General features: G+C 39.1%; 2 protein-coding genes across 6 annotated transcripts in view; one reads left to right on the top strand and one right to left on the bottom strand.

The window, feature by feature from the left end:
* Positions 1–855: 855 nt before the first annotated feature.
* LOC121300097 (myosin regulatory light chain 2, ventricular/cardiac muscle isoform) lies at positions 856–7,571 on the bottom strand. 2 transcript variants are annotated; one of them, XM_041228495.1, is made up of 7 exons: positions 7,466–7,571; positions 6,177–6,266; positions 3,239–3,314; positions 2,570–2,674; positions 1,958–2,036; positions 1,817–1,865; positions 856–1,267 (listed from the first exon to the last, which is right to left on the bottom strand). In XM_041228495.1, the coding sequence occupies exons 1-7, from the start codon at positions 7,466–7,468 to the stop codon at positions 1,163–1,165; spliced, it is 507 nt and encodes a 168-aa protein (XP_041084429.1). In that variant the 5' UTR covers positions 7,469–7,571; the 3' UTR covers positions 856–1,162. The 2 variants fall into 2 exon arrangements, with proteins under 2 accessions (XP_041084429.1, XP_041084428.1); XM_041228494.1 differs by lacking the exon at positions 7,466–7,571 and having other exon boundaries at positions 6,177–6,293.
* An 8,099-nt stretch (positions 7,572–15,670) lies between these two features.
* LOC121300126 (homeobox protein cut-like 2) overlaps positions 15,671–17,269 on the top strand; it is a 96,842-nt gene continuing 95,243 nt past the window's right edge. For 2 of the 4 annotated variants that reach the window (XM_041228545.1, XM_041228543.1), the window contains exon 1: positions 15,671–15,964. In XM_041228545.1, coding sequence (XP_041084479.1) covers positions 15,890–15,964 — 75 coding nt within the window. In that variant the 5' untranslated portion in view covers positions 15,671–15,889. The remainder of the gene's footprint in view (positions 15,965–17,269) is intronic. The other 2 variants (XM_041228547.1, XM_041228546.1) reach the window with 1 other exon arrangement.

The following is a 17,269-nucleotide window of genomic DNA, read 5'->3' as shown; positions in this document are numbered from 1 at the left end:
CAAACACAGCCATTGCACTAGCATGTCAGTACTGCTTCATCCTAACCTATTGATGTTGCTTGTTCCATTGCTGGTACTGTTAAGTTTTGACTAAGGTTTCTTCTGTACAGTGTAGAATTGCAGTCTCAGTGGTGCAGGGCTGTCCAGCTGATAGCTCTCGAGATAGAGATTCATTTTAGAATGGGTTTGAAAAGAGTACCAGGGGAATCTGCAGTCTTTGGTAGCAAATGAAGGAATGTGGTGTTTAAATGTGACTCGTTTAATGAGGCTGTGTCTTGCTGTCTGTTTTTTCTTATGTCTTTGTCACAGTTGAGTCAGCTATTTAGTTTCAGTGAACAAAACTCATTTTACATTACAGCCTTTCCTTTTTGAGGTAAATACATATATATATATATATATTATATATATATATATATATATATATATATATATATATATATATATATATATATATATATATATATATATATATATATATATATATATATAATATTGTATGGCTCTCCAAAAACCCAAAACAGCTCTGCAATAGTGTTTCAGCTTTTTAAGTAAGTTAAAGAAAACCTCATCAAATGTATTATTTTTGTCTTTCAAATTGCATCCATCATTAGTATATCAAAGCTCCATCTCCCTGAAGTTCAGTTTTATGCTGGGGAAGACAGCAGACATGTGAAATACTGACATTTAAAAAAACAATGACTGAAAATGTGGCTGTAGTGCTCTGTGTACGGTTATCCCATATTATTATTATTATTATTACTCATCGGTTTAACAGGAAAGAAATCTCACCACAACGCAGCACTTGCATGTTAGACTCAATATTTCCTGAACCGAAAGAAGCAATACACAGTGAGGTGACCTGTACTAAAAATGCCAAGTTTATTCATTTATTTTACACATTTGTTTGTGAATTACCAGATCCAGGAAAGTAAGCATTCGCTCTTCTTGTGGGCGTTAAACAGCATGGAGTCAGGACACAGGTCATCACAACAGGACAGTAAAGAGAGTGACATTACAGTAAGCAGCAACAATAAAGGGGATTCTACACACTGCAGACTGGGGGGGACTAACTGAAGCAGGAGGATCTCAATGGAAACAGACAGCGCTTACAGAACAGACAAAGCTGAGAGCAGAGAGCAGGACACAGAACCGGGCGACGGCTCTACTCCTGGTCCTTGTCCTCTCCGTGGGTGATGATGTAAACCAGGTTCTTGTAGTCAAGGTTTCCAGCCACGTCTGGGGGGAAGGCAACGAACATCTGCTCCATCTGATACCAGAAGAGAATACCCACTTAGAAAGGGTTTGTGTACAGCAGGTCAGCTCCAACTATCGGTGCAAGAGCATGGTTAATCTTGTGTTGTCTTGTAAGTACTGTCAGTGGCTGAAGTGGCAGGACTACAGTTCATACTGTCCAAAGGACCAAAAGCAGAAGCTATGGAAGCTGTAACTCCTATCACAGTAAAGAAAAGCCCAATACTTCAAACAGTGTTTTTCTCTGTTTCAAAAAATATTTCCTTTTCATGATTTGACCTAAGATGTTATCCCAATTCTATAAACTAATACTGCTTATTTTGTTCCCAGCTATCACTGGGGTGGGATTAAGACTCATATTGCTTAGCAGTTTCACCCATTCCATGTTTTACTATGAGTTTGATTAGCCACAATGTGTAGCTAAACTGCTGTGTAATGGGAGTCTTATTTCCATTCCAGTATTTTGTTCTAAATCCCCTGTGTTGCCCTTTGCTGGTAATGCTGTGGTCTAGTAATGGTCCTGCAAGGGTTTCTGCCTATAAAAAGCAGAATGCTGCAGACCTACCTCCTCAGCTGAGAACCTATCCGCCTGTGTCGTCAGCATTTCCGTAACGCTGTGAAAAGACAACATTGTTACATCAGATTCCAGCGTGACTGAAGCCTGTGACTACGCTGAGTCGCCACACCTGAGCCCCGTCATACTTACTAGTCTTTCTTGAGAATGCCTGTAGCCTCGGGGTCAAAGACTTTGAACGCGTTCAGAATGGTCTCCTCTGGATCCGCGCCTGGAAGAATTTGAACAAACACTGCTAAAGACCACGCCCCAATCTATATAACATATAGTACAAAGCAAGGGGCTTTTATTTATTTATTTAGAGCACTAGCGTTGTTTACACCTCTTTGTCTCACTGCAGAAAGCTGTTTTTAAGAGGAAAAATAAGAATGTGTCCCTACAGATAAAACGACCTCATGGGGGGTGTAAACAAACTGAACTCGGATAAATGAATGATGGAAGGGTATGATTCTAAACCTGTTTTGCTGTATAGTTGAGCATGTGGGGGCAGCTTTAAAAAGCTATTAAAACTAATTAGTAATATGGCATGGCGCAAGCATGGTACACTGTAGGTAAGCAAGGTAAATCACACACAGGTCTGGTAAAGTACGGTAACCATAGCAATCCGTTTCTCAAACTTTTGTAGGAGTTTTAATGTCATTTTACTTTAACTTAACAGAAGCTGTGAGCACAGGAGGGTCCTGAAACCTGGCCCTATGAACTCGGGGCTGGTGTCCTGTTCTGTACAATGCTGCTGTTTCGTACCTTTGAGTTTTTCTCCGAACATGGTTAAAAAGACAGTGAAGTTGACTGGTCCGGGAGCCTCCTTCAACATCTCATCAATCTCCTCCTGCTTTACATTCACACGCCCTGAATGATGCACAGCAAACACAGGCTATTATTATTATTATTATTATTATTATTATTATTATTATTATTATTATTATTATTATTATTGTTATTACTATACACCACGTGAATTAACCCATTGCACTCCCCCAGTGTTAGAAAAGTGTTGCTTAGGTTTGTTCTGCTGTAGAGAATCCTATTCAAACGATAGTAATACCTCAGCTAATTTTATTAAATAAATCTATCAATTAGTTTATCAATAAGATGCATGTCGATTTATTTACCATTTGCTGGTATGATTTAGAATCAGAGTGCTGCTATCTGTTCCAGACGCATGGTTATGTAATTTAAATTCTAAGAGTGTAATAGGGTATTGTTTATATAGTGGTACGCTTCAGTTTGCATTATCTTGATCTATTAATATAGTAATATTCATGATCTATAATACTATTCCAGATGTCATTATGCATGTAATACATGCAATACATGTAATACATAGCTACATAGTAACTAGCTAGACAGCATTGCCATATTACATTATACTATAAAACTACAAATGCGTTCAGAGAGAGTAAGAAACCCTACCCAGAGCTGCGAAGGTGTCCCTGAGATCTGACTTGTCGATGAAGCCGTCTCTGTTCTGATCCATGATGGTGAAAGCCTGGGAGAGGGGTGCACAGCTAGGGTTAACACTTAAAATACTTCGAAACTGCTTTGCATTCAGAAGAAATATGTGGGGGTGTGAAGACACACACAGACATAAGAACATAAGAACACATAAGAAAGTTTACAAACGAGAGAGGCCATTCGGCCCATCTTGCTCGTTTGGTTGTTAGTAGCTTATTGATCCCAAAATCTCATCAAGCAGCTTCTTGAAGGATCCCAGGGTGTCAGCTTCAACAACATTACTGGGGAGTTGATTCCAGACCCTCACAATTCTCTGTGTAAAAAAGTGTCTCCTATTTTCTGTTCTGAATGCCCCTTTTTCTAATCTCCATTTGTGACCCCTGGTCCTTGTTTCTTTTTTCAGGCTGAAAAAGTCCCTTGGGTCGACACTGTCAATACCTTTTAGAATTTTGAATGCTTGAATTAGGTCGCCACGTAGTCTTCTTTGTTCAAGACTGAACAGATTCAATTCTTTTAGCCTGTCTGCATATGACATGCCTTTTAAGCCCGGAATAATTCTGGTCGCTCTTCTTTGCACTCTTTCTAGAGCAGCAATATCTTTTTTATAGCGAGGTGACCAGAACTGCACACAATATTCAAGATGAGGTCTTACAAGTGCATTGTACAGTTTTAACATTACTTCCCTTGATTTAAATTCAACACTTTTCACAATGTATCCGAGTATCTTGTTAGCCTTTTTTATAGCTTCCCCACATTGGCTAGATGAAGACATTTCTGAGTCAACAAAAACTCCTAGGTCTTTTTCATAGATTCCTTCTCCAATTTCAATATCTCCCATATGATATTTATAATGTACATTTTTATTTCCTGCGTGCAGTACCTTACACTTTTCTCTATTAATGTCATTTGCCATGTGTCTGCCCAGTTCTGAATCTTGTCTAGATCATTTTGAATGACCTTTGCTGCTGCAACAGTGTTTGCCACTCCTCCTATTTTTGTGTCGTCTGCAAATTTAACAAGTTTGCTTACTATACCAGAATCTAAATCATTAATGTAGATTAGGAATAGCAGAGGACCTAATACTGGTCCCTGTGGTACACCGCTGGTTACCACACTCCATTCTGAGGTTTTTCCTCTAATCAGTACTTTCTGTTTTCTACATGTTAACCACTCCCTAATCCATGTACATGTGTTTCCTTGAATCCCAACTGCGTTCAGTTTGAGAATTAATCTTTGTGCGGGACTTTGTCAAAAGCTTTCTGGAAATCTAAATAAACCATATCATATGCTTTGCAATTATCCATTATCGATGTTGCATCCTCAAAAAAATCAAGCAAGTTAGTTAGGCACGATCTCCCTTTCCTAAAACCATGTTGACTGTCTCCCAGTACCCTGTTACCATATAGGTAATTTTCCATTTTGGATCTTATTATAGTTTCCATAAGTTTGCATATAATAGAAGTCAGGCTTACTGGTCTGTAGTTACCTGGTTCAGTTTTGTTTCCCTTTTTGTGGACGGTATTACATTTGCAATTTTCCAGTCTGTCGGTACCACCCCTGTGTTAGACTGCTGCATGATCTTGGTTAGCGGTTTGTAAATTACTTCTTTCATTTCTTTGAGTACTACTGGGAGGATCTCATCCGGCCCAGGGGATTTGTTTATTTTAAGAGCTCCTAGTCCCTTTAACACTTCTGCCTCAGTTATGCTAAAGTTATTTAAAACTGGATAGGAACTGGATGACATGTGGGGCATGTTGTCAGTATCTTCCTTTGTAAAAACTTGTGAAAAGTAATCATTTAACATATTTGCTATTTTTTTTTCTTCCTCTACGATTTTGCCATTTGTATCTCTTAAACATTTAATCTCCTCTTTGAATGTTCTCTTGCTGTTGTAATATTGGAAAAACATTTTGGAATTGGTTTTAGCTCCCTTAGCAATGTTCATTTCTATTTCTCTCTTGGCCTTTCTAACTTCCTTTTTGACTTGCGTTTGCAGTTCTGTGTACTCTTTCTGTGTACTTTCTTTTTGGTCCTTTTTTAATGCTCTGTAAAGTGCCTTTTTTCGCTGAATATTTTTTTTAATTGATCTATTAAACCATTTTGGCAATTTAGTTTTACATTTAGATTTGTCTACTTTAGGGATGTAATTGTTTTATGCCTCTAGTACTACATTTTTGAAGAACAACCATCCTTCTTCTGTGGGTGTTTTCTCTATTTTACTCCAATCTACTTCTGTTAGTCTCTGTTTCATGCCTTCATAGTTTGCTTTTCTAAAATTGTAAACCTTAGCTTTAGTCTTTACTTTTGAGGATTTAAAAAACACTTCAAATGAGACCATGTTGTGGTCTGAGTTTGCCAGTGGTTCTCTGACCTCTGTTTTAGTTATTCTATCTTCGTTATTTGAAAAGACTAAATCAAGGCATGCCTCCCCTCTAGTGGGTGCCTTCACAAATTGTGTTAGGAAGCAGTCATTTGTCATTTCCACCATTTCTATTTCATCCTTCGCGCTACCCACCGGGTTTTCCCATTTTATTTGGGGGAAGTTGAAATCCCCCATTAGTATGGCTTCTCCTTTGCTACACACATTTCTAAGTATAACAGATTATTGACAGACACACACTTAGAGAAGACCGGCTTTCTCTCACACAAACAAAGGAATTTCTCTGTTGCACAATGGATAAAAGAGCAGATCTGACAGGTATGGTCAGTGCTCAGTTGGCAGGCTTCTGTGTCACATGCCACACACATACCTCAGGTTCTGCAAGGAGCTGTCAAAAAGCTTAATAATAATAATAATAATAATAATAATTAATAATAATAATAATAATAATATGAAGAAACAGAAGATCACAGCATGATAACTCTGTCGCATTGGTATCAGTGTTATAAAACGTACCTCCTTGAACTCCTGGATCTGTGCCTGTTCAAACATAGAGAAGACATTGGAGTTCGCTCCCTCTGCCCTCTTCTTTGCCTTCTTGGGTGACTGTGGAGACATTGATTTAATAGCCTCAGTTATTCCATCCCATGCTTCTATTCACACACAGCATGAGCTCTAGCAGTTTGTGTATACTCTTCTATTGCTGCAAGTAGTATAAGACCTCAATGCCGGTTGTGTGCACTGCAGAACGTAAGAGAAGCAATATGGCATGGAATGGTCCTGTTCTAATAGTGCATTGCCCTCTAAGCTATGGAGAACAGCTATGCCCAGTGACTACGTATAAACTGTAGTCATGAATTTCCTTTCTCCAGCTCCCCTTTGCGCACCATGTATTTTTGGGCACATGTTCAGAATTAGTGCTTTCTTAAAGCAGCCATATTATTGAGTAAATACTTTTCATTTATGTCAAGTTTAGCAAGTTACTTTAAAAAAAAAAAAAAAAAATCTGATTTATTTTTAATGTAGACTCATTTTGGGGACCCCAGCGATGACACGGGAAAATCAATACCCGTTTCTGTGTTTTTTTTTTTTAGCATGCATTTACAGCTTCACATAAATCAATGTCAACATATTTATTAAAGTGTTGTGCTTTTATTGAATGCTTTCAGTCACCAATTCAACCCATAATCATTCACGGAGTTTAAAAAATAGACAACTCTGTTCCAACTTTGGAAGCGCAACGTCCGAATAGCTTAATGATTGCCATGCTGTGTGCTCCGCCAAACCAGTACTTCCAATGGCAGAAATAATGCACGTACCCATGAAAGGGTTCTCAGAGACTCGTGCTGGATATACAGCTCTGGGGAAAAAGTGTGCATCACCCTGCACAATTAACAAATCTTTCTTCATAAAGTCGAATGAAACCGGCTGACTAATATTACGTTAGCATATTGAATTAGATAGCGCTTTACAGTTTCCCATATACTTAACGATATAAATGATGTCTCAATCCTAAAATTCTAGGCGATGCAAAACGTTTGGACATAGCTGGAACACTGTTAACATTAAACTTGCACCAGTCAAAACTAGAATTTGCAGGCGGTGTCAAATTGTTCGTTTAACTGCAAAATCTTAACGACTTTCAATTCTGATTTGTAATTGAACATAAATTCTAAACATGTAATGACCAGTCAATGTATTGCTGGATGCTCCTTTCAACACCAGATTGTCTTTCCAACTGCGATAAGACTACTGAACAGCACCCACTGATGCGCTATAGACGATACGACTCTAGGCGCACTCACCATCGTTAAAGCTTGCTGAGTTGACTGTCGAAGCAAGAAGAGGAACTCCAAATGCTGATCAAGAATGGACGGACAGAACGCGTTATATACCCTATACCACCCTCTACCCGGGTTTATAAATACGCTTTTGCCTTCTTTTGGCAGTAGCAGGTGAAGTATGTCAGTGTCACCCCCACCCCCTTTGCATTGTAACAGATTTAGAATAACAGTGGTCTAGAATAACACCGGTGTCATTCTGCTGCAACGAAGCTGTGAAGGTCAAAGAAACGGCACACGCTTGTGTCTTCGTCGTCCCCGGCTTTAGCGCGTTGCAGAAGGATGAGTGACATCCACACTTGTGGACTTAGAAAAGCAGTCCAACAATGTAAAACTTCAGCTGGCTGCCTTCAGTCTAAAGATACAAATGAGAAAGAATCAGTATGGTCTTTCACCGGGCATGTAGAGAGTGTAATGAACACGTTATGAGTGATACTTCAATAAGCGTTGGCAAACCGGCATTTCGACGTTTACCGTGCCGTATAGTCCTATGCATGACGTTTTAATGATATCGTTTATCTCGCATATTTTGCACAGAAAGACACTGGCCCCGATTTTCCACTGTGGACAAATTGCCCATACTTCTATTTGACCATAATGGAAAATATAAACATTAATTTGAAAATTGTGTCAAAGCAATGTTTCAACCACATGAAACAAAATTCAGGTCACTTTCAAAGCCTTTTACTAGAACTGCATGAAACATGAAACTTAGTCACGCTTCTCCTTTTTATATATAAACTACAAGAGGCTCCTGCATTGAACTCACTGGGGCTTATAAGGTGCAAGTCTGGGCAAGTGTGGCAGTATCTAATGCTAGGAGTTCACCTGCCCTGAATAAGATGGCTTAGGATCATTTAGTGGCCCCAGCTCCAATCTTAGCAAGGCCTGTTTGCACTACTATTCATAAACGGGCCCATATGGTGGTATGGATGTAGACCTGGCCCATCATGTCTCTGAGTCTCTGATGTACAGCGGATCTTGCAGGTAAAGGTGATGTTCATTAAATGCTTTTGCAGGGTAATTGCAGGCTTCAAGGCTTCAATTTTGTCATTCCATTTGAAAAAGCAATAGTTTATACAGACCTAGACACTAGCATGTGCACCAACTATAGCCCTCTATCAAAGTGTACCACAGGTTATTATACTCATCTTCACTCAAACTGATTCGCAACACCCTTATACAAGTTTGCCATGGTATTTCTGCAGTTTTCCCCCCATGCTTTTTCAATGGTTATATTATGCAGCTACCATAACTTACCCTGGTTTGCCATGTTTCTTAATATGCTTTACCACATCTCACTATACCATGCTTTATTACACTTGATTTTTACTATGGTCAACTTTTATAAGGGCAAGGGTCATGACAATACAGCAGAGCAGTACGCTCGGGAGGATTGCTCACTGGTTGGCCGTGTCCTTCATCTCTTCTTTGTAGTTTCAGCTGTCTTAGCGGTTGAGTTTATTCTGCGTTTAAGATACAAATAGCAGCTGTTGCTCAGCATGCCTTTTGTGTCTGTGTGAGAAAAAGTATTGCCACAGCTTAGCATGCATGTCAAACAGGGGATCTCACTGCTATATAAAGGCTATGCTTTACTTCCTATTGCATTTCGGGATACAGAAGAAACTATAAGAGCCATGGAGTCAGGATCCTCAGCAAATGATTTGCAATGGCAATGCAGCATACTATACTATAGTTTAAAATCGAATACAATAGACTGGAGCGTTTTTGGGAAGTTTTGCTCTTTTGAGTCTTGTGCTATAAGAGAGATTGCAGATGTCATTAATGACAGTCTACTGCTGCACAGTGATATATTAGCAGGTACAAAGCAAAGAAGAAGTCTGTTTTCCAACAGTTACCTTTCTGGGAATATAAACAAACTGGACTGGCAACAAGATCTGCCAAAAAGGCTCAACTACGTTGCTTTAAAATGCGCTGAATTACAAACACAAAACAGCACTAGCAGTATTTTCCATTTTGACGTTTTATAATGTCGTCAATTTTGCATCATTGTAAACCTGAACTTGCTTGTGGGCGCTACAGCTTTAAGGGTTGTAATTACTAGATACAGAGGAGCTTGGTTAGCTGAGTAAGGGAAGAGAACATTCAATGAGTGGAAGGAGCAGCTACACTTGGGTGAGAATTGATTTGCACCTGCTCTCTGCCAGAGCTCACAAAGGGGATCATTGAGGGAGCAGCCCTGCTGAGTGCACTGTTAACACAGCGATGGAACCATGAGAAAACTGGAGAAAAAGGATAATGTCTATCTATCTATCTATATATCTAACCTATTCTAAATGACATACTGTGGTAAGTATCTGTGGTAAGCATCTAGAAGTGAAGAGCAACTCCTGAACTCATAGTCAAAGCACCTTAACAAAGACTTAATAAAACAACTCCTTTCACGAAAAAGAACAGTCTCCTAATCTTTCTACATCTGCTGCTGAACTTCCAGTAATGTCCACTGGGTGGTGCCTGAACCACACACACCATTTGATTGTATATAGTTTCAGGGGGAGGAGCTAGGTCACCTGCTGTAATGTTTAGTAACAAAATAGAACATACAAAGAGAGAGGATCTTTGAAGGCCCTACGCATATCAAGGGGGGGTTCCGTCAATGAAGAGACCCGACAAACAGGTGAGGGGTCACCATCTCTGAGATGACCCGACATACAAAGAGGGGTAAACCATCTCTGAGATGACCCGAGATACAAAGAGGGGTCACTGTCTCTGAGATGACCCGAGATACGAAGAGGGGTCATCATCTCTGAGATGACCCGACATACGAAGAAGCTCGCGAACCAGAAAGAAAACACATTAATTAGTAATATTAACACATAAAAAGAGGTTCCAGCTCTTCAATGGCCCGACATATGCAGTAGGGGGGTTCCGTTGCTGAGGAGACCCAACGAACAGGAGAGGGGTCATCGTCTTTGAGGAGACCCGACAAACAAGAGGGGTTTCACCTGTTGGGACCCTCACATAAATAGAGGCACCAGTATCTGAAAGAGAAGAAGGCAAGGAATCATGCATGCTAATGGAAGGGTTTGGCCTGGGGTCCCCTCTCACTCACGGAGAGCCCTTCTCTACGAGGTAAATGAAGTGACACTTAACAAAGGGTTGGAGAAAGTGGAATCACTAATCCCCCAGAAGAGACCGATGCAAAGGCAGCTGAGATGCAGGACAACTACTTGTATGTGGCTAAGCATTAGAGTACATTTAATTGATCGAAGGTGATGATAGGGAGCAGGGGGCCAACTCCACCCCCCGAACCACACTTAATAGGTTAACATGTATTAATGTATTAGAAAACAAGAGAAACTGCATTACAGAAACACCCATAATAATCGAACAGTGTTGAGCTCCACATTTTAATTGTTGAAGGGCAGGACATTCAGCAGTCAAAATGCAAAAACAAAACTTCTGTAACTTTTTAAACATGTAACCTGTAAAATGGTGAGTAGTTCATTTAAACACTTGAGTTCATTTTTCTCGCTATGAACTCTCTTGTCCTCCACATTGCTCTTTCAGTCCAGACGAGTGGATAGCTCTGGTGCAAATTAAACAGTTCTCAAAAACAAGAAAGTGAATGCAGATATGGGGGCTGATGTCGATATTTGCAGGTGCAGAACACCCACAATGCTCCGGTACATCGTAGAATCAGGCTTTACATCTGCGAAACGCAATTTACGGAATCACTAGCAGGGTTTTGTACCCGCAAATCACTTTGCGCATATCCTTACATCACCCCTTAAATTTTCACAGTAAAATTAGCAACCACTGTACTATAAAATAAGTAAATACTTTAGGATGGCTGTTCTAAACATTTGCCATGGCAGATTTGCACAGTCATTTAGCAGTTTCCCCACGTTTATACTATGCATTTACCCTTGTTTACCATGGTTTGTGCAATACTTTACCATACCTGTACTTTCCAGTGCTTGCTACACTTTCTCATGCTTTTTATCACTATACTACAATAATACATGTAGTGTAGCTATGTTTTTATCATGGTATATTTTTATAAGGGTATCCTCTGAGCTGGAAGGAAAAACACTGCTTCTCAAACCTGTGTTTGATGGTGCACTGCTTAATGAGAGCTTTTACAGTCAACAGGTACAGCTGACCCTGTCTCTGGTACAGTCCTGTTGTCTCCTGTGAACTTGGCTGCTGTTGTCTTGTCCATTGACTGAAACAGATACAGGTTTAATGAATGACAAAATACATGTTAGGACATTTGCATAACTTTCATGTTTTATTACACTTTGCTGTGCTTTTACTATGGGAAACTTGTTATAATGGGGGCAGTTTTAATGATTAAACACAAGTGGATCTTAATACCATCACCTTACATGTATAGAGCTGATTTTCAGTGAACCTCATTCAAATGTATTTGTATTCTATGTAATAATGTTAAAATCGCCCTAGAAGGAAACCAATTAAAGACTACTGTTCTAATCTGGCAATGGTTTGTTAAAAGCTGGAATGACGGTATCAAATGTGCATGGGAATGTGTTCACCAGGGACTGTTTTCTCATCAAATAAACGCTTTATTTAAATTTGCTGCTTTAAAAGTTCATTATTGTTACGTTTTTATACCAGGTAAGAAAGAGAAGAAACAACAACATGTGGGATTAAACAATGAAACCGTTTTTGAAATATATAATATACTATAGACTTGAAAAACACAATATACATGCAAGCTTACTTTTATGCAAAGATTCTCATTGAAATTTCATATTCCCAGTGAAGCATTTCTAAATAAGAAATATTATTGCTTTGTTTCCAGCTCTCTGCCTTATACTTGCTCCCTGGAGCTACCAATAAATAGTAATAAACTGGAACTTTTAATAAGTGTCTTTCACAGTCTTATCCCCGGGGGGGCCGGGGGGGCTGGGGGTTACTTTGCACAAATGCATTTTTCTGGGTAAAAATGAATTGCCTGAATTTTCAAATATGAAACAACAAAGCTTTCAAAATAAACCTTAGCGAGAGAAAGGCCTGCCATTTCAGGTTGGAAAGACTGTTCTTTCCCCATTATTTGTATACCCCGCTTATGCCAGTAACGCCAACAGCACTAAATAATTCAGAAGCGTGCGTGTTTAAAGAATACTTCTGTCTAGACTTGCTCTCTGGCCATCGGGGCCTCATCGTTTGTCATAGTTTGAGCTAAAAATGTAATGTGCTTGTTACTGTGTAGCTGACTGTAACAGAACAGGAATAAATCATGTCTGTGTCTCATTGTATCTGCATTGTGGAGTCTGACTGGTAACGAACCCTTATGGCTAATGCTGTAGATTATACACCTTTTTTTGGACTATAACATACTCCACTATATACCATAATAATCGTTTGTACCGGTTTCAAGACTTATAACATGCAGCCCAATCTTGCTATGGTGTTCTAACTTTTAGTATTTTTAAAAAAAAAATTATTTCATACCACAATGGAATTACTTTTTCTAGAGTAAAGACAATATCACCGTGACGCAATCAATACACCAGGAGAGTTGTTTATCTTTATGTCAGTCAGTTACAGTCTCCCTGTACATCGATGTCAATTACCACAGGACTGTCAGCAACAAACACTATTGCCACTAGAGGGCACCAGAAGCTATCTTTCTCAAATCTTTTGCTCCAGCAGAAAAATAGTAACACAACTACAACAGCGAAAATCTAAAACTGTGTACTATAAATCAGGTTTGAAAATCAGGGTTTCTTTCATTTATGGTAAAGCATGCAGAGGAACCGAGCTTTCATAAATATATAGCTCGATAGAACAGCCTACCCCTCTGAAGACATTTTAAAGAAAATCAACCAACCAGGAGGACTGAATCAATTAGCCAGCCATCATTTCAGTAGAAAAGGTCTTGCAATGTGATAAGCAGCCAGCAGGCGGAAAGGACTGAACGGAATACAGGTGTAATGTGTTTATTGTCCAGCAGGGGCGGGTGGAACTAATATGTTTAGTAGCCAGTAGATGCAAAAGGTTAAAATGAGTCCAACTCCATGTAATCTCTCATGAATGCTATTAAATTAATTACTCTACAGATCAGACACTAACTTGTGAAACAAATATAGTGAAACAATATATAATATATTTTTTTTTACATCAAACAAAATGAATATATTGGACTTTATACAGGGCAGTAATTGATTGTTTGGTATGCAATTCTTAATTACTGTTTACTAGGAATGCATCTTTGCTCCTTAAAATATCACATAATACCTTGTGAGTGTAATGCAATAACCAGACTACCCTGTGTAAAATGAAACCCTACATCGAATAATAACCCCATCGTTTTAAACACCGACAGCACTGGGAATTCAGCGCCAAGGAGGCAAGACACCCAGTAGAACGGCAACAACAGTAACGACCAGGCCGTAGCAGAGTAGGGCCAGTGTGGGAACAGCATGCCGTCACTGCCGAGGTCTATACCGGAGAGCCAGACGGGGAAGTATATATGCAGCAACCTAGATAGACTACAATGAGCTTAAAGTTCCCTTAGACAATTAAAACCGGTTGCACAAGGTACTGTTTTTTTTTTTTTTTGTCTCTGCCTATGCATGACACCGGCCTCAAAACAACAGCGGTGATTTGGTTTTGATTTTGTTTGTTGTTGTTTCGGGTTTTTGTTATAGAACAGAACTGCCAGACTCAAACGGTGTCTTTGTGTCTCTTGCCCGGATGACAGGCTTTTTTCAGCCACTTGAGAATCACAAAACAACATAAAAGCAGCATTTATCAGTCAATGGGGACGCTCGTCTGCGCGTCTGAGCCTGGATCAGATCAAGGGAGGCCTGGCTGTATGCGGCTGCAGGTGTGGACTGCTGTGAAAAATGCAACGACCCAGAAACATCTGCCATAAAACACTAGGCAAACGATAACTTATAACTTATAACCCGTTATATTCCGGATTCACCTGATAACATTATTCGTGCTGCAATGCTAGTGTTGACTCAGCAGGCGGCGCTCCACCTTACTGGTCCAGATTCAAGCGCAGTCTCAGCATTGTGTTAACATAAGGGGGTGCTCGTCTGTTGGCAGTGTTATCCTTTAATGAGATTTAAAACGGAAGCCCTGAAAACAATTCAGTGGCATTTAAAAAATAAAATAAAATCATTAAGGGTATTAACTCCCATTGAGTTCCACTACATCTCTAAATAATTGTGTAGCTAAATAAAACAAACCATGTTGGGGCTTATTTGATCACATTTGTTTCCTTTATTTCTAAAGGGGGGTGGGGGGGTATTACATTTGAAATAATGGCACTGATTTGATGGGACTAATACCGCCTTGTATTCCTTAAGGAAACTTGGGCTGGAGAACTGTGTATTTTGGGAATAGTGCCTTTTGGGAAACATCAGTAAACCGTGCAGTCTTGGGTGTGGAAGCACCTGTCAACTGAGCGCCTACTATCAGCCCTCTAGTCTGTGAGATTTACTGTTCTGCCCATGGCCGTCACTGAAACTGTCTTCCAACAGGGAATTAGCGGTTTTATATTACAGAATACATTTCAGGGATGCCATTCGCAACAACAAATAAAGCAGTTGTAGCACGCATAGTTTGTAAAGTATATGCACTTTCGCAGGTGTGTTGTCATGTTTGTGCCCAACCCCTGTGTGTGTGTGTGTGTGTGTGTGTGTGTGTGTGTGTGTGATAGTTTGTTTATTACCTTTTTTTTTTTTTTTACTTTTAATACATGTAATTATTTAAAATGTGAAAGTAAATGTATATACGTAAATGATACTGTTATATGGCGATGTAGGAATAACACAAAATCAAATATTCTCACACAATACTTTCTGTTAATAAAATTAAATAGTTAAATAAAGGTAGTCTCGTTTTTAATAGTTGTTTATTATTATTTATTATTATTATTTATTATTATTATTATTATTATTATTATTATTAAGAGAACGTATATATTTATTTAACACCTGGCATATCATTACTATGCTGATGGGTACTGTTATACAGAATTTTTTGCCAATACAGTAGCGGAATTATACTGAACTCCACCCTGTTCGGTAGTAAACATTTCTTAATTAAATTGTTCTGTTTTTTCCCATTTCCAGACGGTATTGATCAACACGTTACGTCAGTATTGATAACTTTGCAAAACCAAAGTCAAGTGCAATTGCACAGTTCAACATTCTCCAAATCAATGGACATCACTAATGCAGGGTTACCAATTTTTATTTATTTGTTTTTCGAAACGTGCCCTTCCGCTCGCAGAGCTTCGCTATTTTCTTTAAGTCCTGTTATAGCTTCATTTACTTTTGGGGACTTTTTTGTTTTCGTGGGAAAAGAATAATACAGGCTGCTTAACGGAGGGAATCCAGCCCATATATTTAGTCTAGCCGGTGAGAAAAAAAAATATCTTCAATGTCCCCCAAGATGGCCGCCGATGTGGGATCGATGCTTCAATATTGGAAGAAATTTGATCTACGGCGGCTTCAGGTTAGTGGCAACCCTTTACCTTTCTGGAGAATATGAAACTATAAAGCGTGCTGTACCGGAATATGAGGCGAAATGGGCTTTTGGAGCGAGTTTGGGGGAATAAAAGCATCGCTGTTGCATTGATAGGTATTAGAAATTGATCGTGTTCTGCCTTTGTTCAGTTCAATCATTGATCACCGGCAGAGCGACCGTGGAGTAGCGCTAGAGCTCTGTACACACTACCGGGACGGGAGCCCTGCGATGTCTGTTTATTTCAGTTATTATGCAATGTTTATTTTCACAACTGTGCAGTTCCTTGCGACAAATCGAAACTTTTGTACTGCATGCCTCTGCCTTGGTTTTTGGACTTTTTTTCACCTAAATCTGTTTTTAAAAGGTAATAACGGTGCGTGACTTCTTTATTTATAAGCCTTGAGGTCTCTTTGCCAGTTAGCTTAGCTTTCTATCTGTAGTCTCTGTTAGGTTTGTTATGAGTGTGTTATGTTTTCGCTCAGGTGTAATTAACGTTATTTTTTTGCTATTATTGTGTGATAAATACTTGTGCACCAAATAAACTTTGCCAGCTGAAGTTATGCAAAGTTATTGTATGCGTTTCTGTTGAACTTGTACCCAGCGTTTCTGAAGAGGTATTTTACACAGTGTATTATGTTCCTGTTGCCAGTTTTTAAATGTAGCTTTGATTTGATAGATACTTGCGTCTCTGCGTGTGAGTGTCAGTAGGAGTTTGTCAAAATGACTCTATTACTGAGATTTGGGGTACCATCTCTCTGTTTTTTTTTAAAATAATAGCACGTGAATGTAGTTTAACGTAGTTTATTTTGGATATATATATATATATATATATATATATATATATATATATATATATATATATATATATATATATATATAATATCATGCCTAATACAAGCCTTTAGGATATATTTTAGGGGATATTACATCCATTTATTTATTTATTTATTTGTAGTGTGAAGGAATGACTGCCCCTGCCATAATTAATACACTACACGCATAGTTTATTTATTGTTAAAACTGGAAACACATCTTGAAAAGAAACTAAGAGAAAATACGTCTCTATTTCGGCTGCGTTGCGTGCAAGGTAGCGTACTCTGTGTAATTGTATTCCTTGCTAATGTTTGTAAATCAGACCTGGCCAGCGCCAGGGCACAGTCTCACGCTTTATGATTGATGTTCCGTGGCAGGAGATATGACAAGAGCATGGCAAACAGCTCCCGAGGGAATGAAAAGGCAGGAGAGGGAGAATCGCGTCTGATCAGGGCTGCCTGGAGCCCTTGTGTGGCCCGA

This window comes from Polyodon spathula, chromosome 25, assembly GCF_017654505.1.
Source record: "Polyodon spathula isolate WHYD16114869_AA chromosome 25, ASM1765450v1, whole genome shotgun sequence".
NCBI lineage: Eukaryota > Metazoa > Chordata > Actinopteri > Acipenseriformes > Polyodontidae > Polyodon > Polyodon spathula.
Note: the sequence above shows the minus strand (reverse complement) of the source record. Positions and strands in the feature narration are given on the sequence as shown.

Bases quoted from the DNA above. Each gene is read 5' to 3' on its own strand.
- LOC121300097 (XM_041228494.1), bottom strand. From the start codon at position 6,278: ATGTCTCCACAGTCACCCAAGAAGGCAAAGAAGAGGGCAGAGGGAGCG. The intron at 3,315-6,176 runs GTACGTTTTATA...CCCCTCTCCCAG, and splicing joins AGATCCAGGAGTTCAAGGAG to GCTTTCACCATCATGGATCA. The intron at 1,268-1,816 runs GTAGGTCTGCAG...TTCTGGTATCAG, and splicing joins ATAGGTTCTCAGCTGAGGAG to ATGGAGCAGATGTTCGTTGC.